The sequence below is a fragment of the Micropterus salmoides genome, unplaced genomic scaffold (assembly GCF_014851395.1).
Source record: "Micropterus salmoides isolate LMB-PRFRI ecotype aquatic unplaced genomic scaffold, ASM1485139v1 Ms_hic_scaffold_1, whole genome shotgun sequence".
Lineage (NCBI taxonomy): Eukaryota > Metazoa > Chordata > Actinopteri > Centrarchiformes > Centrarchidae > Micropterus > Micropterus salmoides.
Genome location: NW_024040040.1, coordinates 3,500,394 through 3,511,092, shown reverse-complemented (window position 1 = coordinate 3,511,092; position 10,699 = coordinate 3,500,394). Strand labels below are relative to the sequence as shown.

At 37.2% G+C, this 10,699-nt stretch overlaps 1 protein-coding gene across 1 annotated transcript; it reads left to right on the top strand.

Moving 5' to 3' along the window:
- Positions 1–4,197: 4,197 nt before the first annotated feature.
- On the top strand, positions 4,198–9,457 carry LOC119912868 (protein CREG1-like). Its single transcript, XM_038732129.1, has 5 exons — positions 4,198–4,544; positions 6,553–6,672; positions 6,765–6,878; positions 7,459–7,547; positions 7,919–9,457. The coding sequence occupies exons 1-4, from the start codon at positions 4,248–4,250 to the stop codon at positions 7,543–7,545; spliced, it is 618 nt and encodes a 205-aa protein (XP_038588057.1). The 5' UTR covers positions 4,198–4,247; the 3' UTR covers positions 7,546–7,547; positions 7,919–9,457.
- Positions 9,458–10,699: the final 1,242 nt, after the last annotated feature.

Genomic DNA, 10,699 nt, shown 5'->3' with positions numbered 1-10,699 from the left:
GCATGTGCTGTGCGTCCTGAACGTTGGCGTGCGGCGAGATGTAAACACCGACCAGAGTGAATGAAGCTAACTCACGGGGGGAGTAAAAAGGTTTATATTTAATGATAAGAAATTCCAGATCAGGAGAACAGAGCTGCTGAATCACCGTCACGTCGGTACACCGGCCACTGTTGATATAAAAACAAACACCTCCACCTTTTGTTTTGCCGTAGAATTCTGTGTCGCGGTCGCTCTGTACAGTTGGCCAGCTGCAGCGCAGAGTCCGGTATCAGTTCAGACAGTCAGGTCTCCGTAAAGCACAGGACAGCAGATGAATAAAAGTCTCTGTTTTTCCCCACCAGAAGCTGAAGTTCGTCCAGTTTGTTGCGCAGTGAGCGGACGTTGGAGAGAAATATTGGCGGTAGCGGCGTGCGGAGTCCCCACCGGCGAACACGCATGAGCGACCCGGCTCTTTTCCCTCTCCTGCGTCGCTTCACAGCGCGAACGACTGTGAGCGAGCCCTTCACCAAAATGTCCAATAATTCCCCGGATGACGCGAGAAAAGTGAATTAAATCCGTGGGAGTTGCTTCCCTGATGTTCATGAGCTCCTCCCTGGTGAAAGAGCACCGGGAATCACAGCCGAAAACTGAATTAACACACAAAAACAAAACAAAGTGCACCTAACAACGAGGCACCTATACTCAGCGCCATCTTGTTTAAAAAATAAACAAACAAAAAAAAAACACATTTACCATGATCCACAAATATTTTACTATGCACAAACATGTATTTTTACATTTGTGTTGTGTAGTCATATCTACAAAAATACAGTGCTATTGGCAAAAACTTGTACTTGTTGATTAATTTCTACACATGAAAGTTTTGCACATTTGTGGATTGCTTACGGTCAATTTGTAGCATTCCTTATTTACATTTTCCCTTAGGGGTGTACTCACTTTTGTTGCCAGCGGCTTTGTGATGTGTTATTTTGAAGGGACAGCAAATTTACACTGTTGTACAAGCTGTACACTCACTACTTTACATTGTAACAATGTGTGATTTCTTCAGTGTTGTCACATGAAAAGATATCAAATATTTACAACAATGTGAGGGGTGGACTCACTTTTGTGAGATACTGTATATGTTTGTGGATTGTAAGATATTTGTGGACTTTTTTTTATTACACAGATTCCCGTGGAACACATTTCAAGTGACCCACAAATTGACAGGAATCAAATCACAAATGTGCAAACCAGTTTCACATGTACGTGTGTTATGAATCTGATTTTACACAACACAATGTAAAAATACATGTTCGTATTGAGATGTACAGATTGCAATTTTCTTGGCTTATTTTGATTTTGTTCTTCTCCAAGAGCTATTGCTGACAGCATACACCAACATTCTTTATTAGCACCAGCATAAGCATTCGGTACAACCTACGTTATTCGAAAATATTTGAAAGAACACATTAACATATTTCTACTAGGTTATTTCTCATTTTCAGTCTTCGTAATTCTCCAGCTTATTGCTTTTCCCTTCAAAACACACACCTACACCTATCTCTCACCCTGTATTAATCAGCTCTGGCAACTTTACTCATTTGCAGTTTTATAAAATGAAAAAACTAAAATTAAAAACGTATCTACCAAGCTGTCGTCATACACCTAGGGCAGCTTGGTAGATACATCAAATCAAACAACCAAACTCAACAAGATAAACATCTTAATATGGCCAAAAATGTTATCGCGATAAAAACATTTCATTAACATCAACAGTCGATATCGATAATTATCTGGATAAATTTCTAATCATTATTTCTATCAAGTTTAAAGACTTGAAGAAGATTTTTGCTCATGAATGAAAATTGAAGAAACCAAATGGTTAATTGTGAGGTTAAATATTCTAACAACCAAACTCAACAAAATAAACATCTTAATAGAGTAAGTTCTAATTCATTTGTGATTGAAATAAACATCTATTGACAATATATTGAACATTTGCTATATTGTTATGGAGGAAACTTATGTTGCGATAATTATTGTTTTATTGCCCAGTCCTACACACAGAGAAAGACACCAGTATGAAGGACTACCTGAGCGCGTTCTGCTTCTAACTAACTGGATTTAATATTCAAAATAGTTGTAAAATAGTATAGGCTACTATCATATGAACATTATCCTTTTTATTTAATGTTACATTACTCAGTTACTCTGCTGAATACAGTGAACACTCAGCAAAGGCAACAAAACTCACGCAAGAAAAGCTATGCAAAGATTAAATTTGCCTTTGGTCTGAATGCACAGTAAAAGGGTGCACTGCAAAAACTAAAATCTAAGTAAGATTAATTATTTTAACTGAAGGAAAATATACTTGCTTTTTGTCTGACAAGATTTTTCGTCTTACCAGGCCGCTTTTATGTTAGAGAATTTCTCTTTTATCCTTAAGTAGCAAGTGAAATGTTCTTGTTTTGTTGTCAGATAATCTTTGCTTATTTTAAGTAATATTTCCCCCGTTTTATTACTTTTGTCCTTGTTTTTGAGAGCTCAGTTTTTGCAGTGTCCCATGACTGTCGGCAGGTAAAAGTTCTGCGTTCAAACTTTCATTCAGTAAAGGAATGTATTATCATCAAATTGTACTTTCAGTATAAAATTAATATTAGTCATACTGCAGTAAATTCCTGTATACTTTTACTGCAGTAAAGGCAGTTTAAAGTGAGAATAAGCAGTAAAGTGCACAAACCTGCTCTGTGTAACCGGACTTCAGGCTTTGTGTCCAGTAGTTTGCGTTGTCCACAAAGTTCCTCCTCGTACTCTGCTAAAATTCTCTGAAAACGCTCAAATATCTCTTCAGCAGCCGCACTTAGTCGCTGCTGGACGAAAACTCTCAGCGTTTGGACTTTAGACATGTTTACAGCAGCTTTTCCTCCAGACACACTCCGTTACAGACACGCAGCTCACTCTGATAAAATACACACTGTGAGGCCGAGCTCCGGCTCCGGCTACTTCCTGCTGACAAGCTACGCTAAATTAATTAGCTTCGTAGGACACCGGGAGATAATTCAGATGTTAAACATGTTCAGATAAAGGGAACAGCACAGAGTCTATTCAGACAGCTCTATCTGGACATTTGGACATTTGGGCTCCGTGAAAAATACAGTTTGGTCTCTATGGAAGCTGCTCCGACTGTGAGGCCGAGCTCCGGCTCCGGCTACTTCCTGCTACCAAGCTAACTTCCTTTAGCATTCTCGGCTAACAGGAGATGAAGGTCTGAGGTGAACAAAAGGTCCGGCTGATTCCTCTTCTTCCTTTTCTTTGGGGGTTTACAGCAGCAGGAATCCACGGTGCTTTTATTCTCCCTCAGCGTCTATTAATTTTAATTCATGACATCCATACTGAGACAATCCAACTACCCTTCCCCAAATAATTTATCCCATTAGAATATAGTGGTAAAGTTAATTTCCCCCTAAATTTCAGTTAAAAAAAAGTTAAACTTTCATATATTCTAGATTCATCACACATAAAGTAAAATATTTCAGGGCTTATAGATGAAGATCAGATCACATTTTATGTAGAAATCCAGATAATTCGTGACTGTATGTCTTTTATTTTATTTTTCATACCCTTTATTCCTGTGTGTGCCTCCCTGCTAGAGGATGTCCTCCTCTTTCCAGGCTGTGGTTGTAAATCAGAATTAGTTCTTAACAAACTTCTTAAAGAAAAAGGTAAAATAAAATAAATAAGAATTTTAAAATGCCACGCGCTCCAAATTGCAATGACAGAGATGCTATTCGCTGTATTCTCCCATTGACTGTATTCTCCCATTGACTGTATTCTCCCTGTTACAGGTGAACCAAAAGGATTTAATAGCTGTTACTTTAGGATCGAAACTACATAATGTTGTTTTAAATAATCCCTTCTTTTACTTTTATTAGACACATCATTGATTATTTTACTTGCTAAAAGTCTTTTATGTCAGTATTTGTGACAGTTATGTGCTCTGTTGTAATTAACTTTACTGCTGCCTGTTTGAATTTATTCAGTAAAGTGGGGAACAAATACTTTTAAAAACTAAAACATTTCCTCCATTTGACACGAGTTTCTGGGAATCGTCGCTACCGCTTTTATTTTGATATTTGAGTGAGGACTTCCTGATAAAACCGGCACTGCGGGTTTTATTTTGAAACTCCAGACCGGATCTCCGTGTGTTGTTTATAAACCGTCCGCCTCTCTCAGCACCGACTGTCCTCCAGACTCTGAACCCGACAATGAGCGCTCCTCGGCGGGCTGCGTGTGTCCTCTTCCTCGGCGTCCTCTGGGCCTCCCTCTCCCCGTCCTCCTCCTGCCGGCTCCGGATCCCGCCTCACGACCAGGTGGCCCAGGTCGCCCGCTTCGTCGCGCACCAGTGTGACTGGGCCTCCATGGCCACCATCTCCACCCACAAGCCGGTGGTGGGGCAGCCGTTCTCCAACGCCTTCTCGGTCAGCGACGGGCCGGAGGGCTCCAGCTCCGGGGTGCCCTACATGTACCTGACCCGCATGGAGATCTCCGTGCAGGACCTGGAGGTAACCTTCCCGCAGTCCATCTTACTGTTTGTCGTGTTTAAAAGTAAATAAAGTATCGCAGACTCCCTGTAAACTTATTTTAACTACTCCTTCTAGTGCGTGTCTGCAGCGTTCAAAACTACGTTGAGAAATCAGGGCATTTAGTGAGGCTGCCGTTGGTGTTATTCAGTATAATCTCATGGTTTTACTGTGTTATGTAAAATATGAAAGTGCCTGTTGTGTTCAAAATAGTTAAAGTATCATATTTCATAACTACCATGAAGAAATCTGTAAAGTTTAGCTTTAATTAAGTATATTCCAATAGAGTCCTAATAACTCAGCAGTGTACAAAACTACGTTTAAAAATCACTGAATTTAGTAAAAATCCATTGATACATTTGTAATGTTCCTTCAGGAGCTTGTAACGAGTCTGCAGTGTTCAAAACTATACTGGAAATGTCATAGATTTTACTAAAAGGCTTACATTAGTTTTTAAAAGTCCCTTTCTCTTATTACATTCATGTAGTTAGTGTTCAAAACTATCATAAATAATAAGTTATCTATAGAATTTCTGCAAAACTCCTAGTGTTTATAATATTTGATCAATATGAAATTGTCATATGCTTTAAAAAGTAACACACAATACTACATTTATAGTATTTTTGGTGACATAAACTTTACCAAAAACACAGATATTTCTAATATTATTTTTATAATGTAGCTATAAACTGTTCACAACTATTATCAATAAACTCTAATACTTTTAAATATATCTAATGGTAGTTATTTCAATAATAACTTAGAAAACCTGAATCTATTGTGTTTTTGTTTTTTTTGTAGATTGTACAGTGTTAAACAAATACCACAAACTGTCCAGAAATACTTTAATATTCCTTTAATATTGCTGGTATTTGATTTGTGTCTGATACTCGGTACAGAATTTATGTTTTTTGTTACATTAAGGTTTTTTTTAATATCCTGTGGGTTCTATGATATAATTTTGCTTTTATGTTAAAATTTAACTTAAAATTGGTTTGTTTAAAATGCTATTATTTTGTGTATTTGGAGCCAATAACAAGTGAAGAAATCTTTATTATTAAGTCAGTTTTATTCCTGTTTCACTCATTAGTTCAGTGAACTTCTGCAAAATGACAAAAAGTCATGTTATTAAAAGTTATGAAAACACGCAGCTTAGGGTTTATGCAACAGCAGAGTCTCTACCATGACACAGCGGTTCTTTCACACAATGACTCAGCAGTTTGGAGTTAAAGTCACGTGTCAGAGCTGAAGTCATGTGACAGCAAAACGCTGCGTGATAAACAGCAGACACGTTTCATTGGTCTGTTGATGTCAAACTGTTGGAATAATGACTTGAAAGTTGCTTTTATACGTCTTGAGTCTGTGAAAAATGTCTGTAAGCTGCATTTTACAGAAGAGGGTTCAAGGTTCACAGTGATTATTTTACATTTATTGATTTGGAAGACGCTTTTATCCAAAGTGACTTTCATCTGAGGAACAACATACACGCATCAAAACGGTCCATTAAACTAGAAAAAGTGGAAATTTATAAAAAATGAGGACATTTCAAACACTTTCAGGTTTTTAATATTGGAAGCTGCACCTAAAGTTCAGGCACTAAAAAGGAGAGGAAGTTAAAATGAAACTGATTAAATAGTTTAAATGTTGAGATAGTGAATCAAAGTGTTTGCTTAAGTTAAAATTAGGAAGGAAAGGAGTCGATTAAAGTGTAGGTACTGATATGTAGGTGCTAAAGGCCACTTAACTTTACTGTAGAGTGAATTCATGCACCACAGAAACATACAAACAAAAAGTACGTCTGGATTGCCGAGGTCAAGAGATGAAACTAAAATAAAAATAAAGTGTCTTAAAAGTCTTAAAAAGACATAAGTCTTTCTGCAGTTTGTTCTTCGTGTGTGTCTGAAGGTCTTGGCCTTGTTGATAAAGAGGCTGTTTTAACGTCAGTGCGTTTCACTCGTGGTTAAATAAAGTTTAATCCGTCTGCGTGCAGGTGAACCCTCAGGCGTCTCTGTCCATGTCTCTGGCTCAGACTGAGTACTGCAGACAGCAGGGCTTCGACCCTCAGAGTCCTCTCTGCGCTCACATCATCCTGTCTGGATCTGTGATGGAGGTACGCACACACACACACACACACGCACACACACCTGTGTAGCCAGGTGGGAAACTCTGAGCAGTCACATGACCCTCCCTCCTGTTGCCCAGGTGAACGGGACGGAGGCGGAGTTCGCTAAGAAAGCTCTGTTCAGTCGACACCCGGAGATGATCGACTGGCCGTCTGACCACAACTGGTTCTTCGCAAAGTTCAACATCACACAGGTACAAGTACCACTACTGCAAATATGAAGTACTACTGGTGTGTTTATATTCGTACCGCCACGACTATACTTACTGTTACAGCTGGTGCCACTGTTAAAACATGTGTCGTGCTGTCGCAGTAACATATGACTCGAGTATTGCAAATTCTACTACTGCAACTACTATTTATTTATTTTTTACTGCCAGTACTGTCTTATAACAGCTACTACAACCATGGTACTTCTGCTACTACTAGAACTACAAGTACTTTAACTTCTGCTGTTACTACAAATATTACAACAATGATTCTTACTTTAAGTGCTGTCTTTGCCAAACTCTGAGTAATTTACTGCAAGAACGTTCAAACCAACACGCAAGATTCGCTGTTGGTAGTCAGATTATGGTGCTCAGCCATCTAACTTGTTGAAAAAATAATATATATCTCTGTAATAAAACATGACTTTATTACTGCTGTCGTTACTACTATGAGTGCTGCCAGCCTGCTTTCAGTAAACGGACCTCCCAATTGGTCCAAACGTCCTCATTGTCATCAGCCAATCAGAGGGCAGGAAGTTGACCTCCATGTTCCTCCGTGTTTCAGGTGTGGGTGTTGGATTATTTTGGCGGGGTGAAGACCGTCACGCCGGAGGAATACTTCCAGGCAGCGCCGCACAGGAAGCACCACTAACGGTCAGAGCTGCTGGGTCCTGTAGTTCTATTTGTTGTGTTTGTAGTTCTACTACAACTATTATTGAGTCCATTTAAATCCTCTTTAATCCACTGTCAGGCGTCTGAGTAGGTAAAAATGTGCTGAAATGTGTGAAAGAGGAAACATAAAAGTCTAAACCAGCAAAGTGAGAGGTTTTATTATTTGTCAGCTGATCAGATCAGGATAATTAAACAGTTAGTTTAATGTCACAGTTATGAAATGTTCAGTAAAAAATTTGATAGTAATTTCATAGTAAATTAGGATATTTGTTTCAGAATTATGAGACTCAGATGTATCATATGTCAAAATGTCTACTTTTTAGGAAAGTAAGTGGTTGTGTTTCTCTGTTCAGGAGGCCGATGGTAAAGCGTCGTCGACCTGTGAGATCTGCTGCAGGTTTGAATCCTGATCTCTTTCTACAAGACAACACGAGATACTCAGGAGCTGCTGTTCATAATGTTTAGTCTCAACATCTGCAACAACAAACAACAAATGTTAAACAAATGTTTGATGGACAGATTCTGAAAGTAGAAAAATTCTAATTCTAATATTTAGATTTGCTGAAATTAAATTACAGACAAATAAATTCAAAATCAGTTTTCAAATGTGCCTTAAAACATTAAATTTAGTTTTAGTTGATGCACATTTTCAAGTTTAAATTAAAATACTTCACTTAATATTTTTGTAATTTGGTGATAATTTATTAATAAAATAATTAATAAAAAGTTAGAATGACTTCTGGAGAAAATAAAATATATGTTTGATCTCCTGATGACCGTATTGAACAAAATGCTCAACCGCGAATTGATTCTTTCTCATCAATCAATCAGCTGATCAGTGTTTCTTGGCTTCTCTTTTGTTCCTAAATCCATCAAATTCAGTCTTTTAACAGTGAATCTCAGGTTTTTGTTGTTGATCAGAGTTAGAAGATGTAAATGTGTGATTGTAAATGTGAGCACAGGTGTGTGAAATAATATATAAGGTGTGTTTTTGTCACAGGAAGCCAGCTGCAGTGTTGGTTTTTGGCCACTAGAGGGAGCTGCTGAGTTTCTAATCAAAGACAAAACAGAAAGGAGTCAAAAATACAATTCAGTTGTTTTCATATTTTTACTGCAGAGATGACTGAATAAGAATATAAAACTATAGTAACTACGTGTAAACTTCTGTCTTTAATAGACTTTAAACGTTATGTTAAAGTCACCAAAATTGAAAACTTAATCATAAAGTTATAAAAAAATGTTCCTCTGTACCTATTTTATATTTTGATGTAACAGAAAACACTTTAAATTGAAGGTGTTTCTCCTTTTCTTGCTTTGGTTTGGTTTCGTGGCTGCGTGCAGCTCAACACACCAAACTCCATTTAGTAAAACTAAGATTTAAGGTGTGTGATTTTATAGGATTTGCACTAGAAAGCAACAGCAACAAGCTGCACTTTATAACTTTGTCATGGATGACGAGAGTGAACAGAAATATTCAGATGTGGAAAGATATTTGATTACAGGAGTATTATGAGAAATGTTGATCTACAGATGCCATTAATAAAGCTAACTATTTCTACAAAACAGCTTTTACTACAAGAGAAGTGAAAAGTTATTTTAATGATTACATCGCCCTTTTCAGGCCGGTGAGCCGGTGATCTTGAATGTTTCTTCTCACTTCTGAAAGCAGATCAGTAACTTTAATCACAACTTCTAAAGTCGAATGAATCTGTTGCATGTGTGATGCCTTAAACTTTGTTTTACTTCAGTAACTTTACAATAATCAGCTTTTTCATGCTGGTGGAAAATATATGCTTTCACAACATCATAAGAAGACTCTGCTGTGAAATTGTATTTTTTTAAAAAGGAATATAAACGGATGATTTGTATAAATAAAGTTTGTGCTTACAACACAAAAAGTTTACATTCTTTCCCCAGTAGATTTACTGAAACTTCTTTTTAATCCATGGTGAAGAAGTTGGTTTTGTGGCCTACAAGGGACGCTATGAACATGCATTTAAATGTAATTGTTTACATTTTAATAGAGGAATTGGAGATGCTTCACCGCCGGAGCTGCCCCGTGATGGATCTCAGGCCTGGAGAGGTAAACAGTGGTGCAAAGTAACTAGTGTTACTATTACTCAAGTTCTGCTTGCATAGGCCAAAAGTAATGTTCACCACAGTTAAGGTAGTTTACAGAGGCTACATCCATTTCACAAAGCAAGCAAAAAAATAAATGCTTTTATTCTACTGTCGGCTAATGTTGCATATTATTCACTGCACTGAATTGAGAATGTCTAAACAAAACGAACATAAAGTTTCCCTTGTAAAGCAAACAGTTATTTGGCGATTGTCTGACTGAGTCGATCACTTGTTCGTCTGTGTTACTGTTTGGAAGCTGGATCCAGACAGACGGTCACCTTTTTCAAGTAAGCTGCTCCTACAAATATCTAGTGTAAGATGAAGATCAGTGTAACACGTCGCTCGCCTCAACGTTACATCTACTGGACTCCAAATGTTAACCTGAATGCAGCGTTGAGTCGCCCTCCTTAAAGGGTAAATTATTATCCCAGCAATTTAATAATGCATTTAAACAGAACTTTTCATACACAGAAAGCAATAACAGCAGCCTGCTGGTCCGTCCCTCTTTATAATGCACAGATGGTGGCCTACTGTCACTGCAAGTATTTTGTTTTGGGTGAAGTCAGGTAAAGACTTTTTAAACAACCTAAATCAGAATGTATTAAAATTGTATGTATTTTTTTTAAATACGTTGTTGTGAAGACATCTATGGTGAAACAAAGCCAATTTATTTCTTTATTATCAAATTGTTTATCTTTAAACATCATCTTTAAGCAATCAGGTTGAGTGGGACACTTTGTTAGATAAAATTGGGACACTATATTATTTAAAGTTAAAATTAAACACATGAGAAATACTTTTTACAACATTTAATAACGCATTATTAGGCATTTTAATATTATATTAACATTTAACAGCATATATAATGTGTTAGTGCAAAGTAACTCAAAGAGATATAATTTAGTTAAAAATATTCAACAATATTGCGAGTAGCCTAAAAGCAAAATGTCTTCAGTTTATTAATAAGTAAGTAACTTATTAAATGTGTTTCTGAAACTATTTGAAGCTTTACC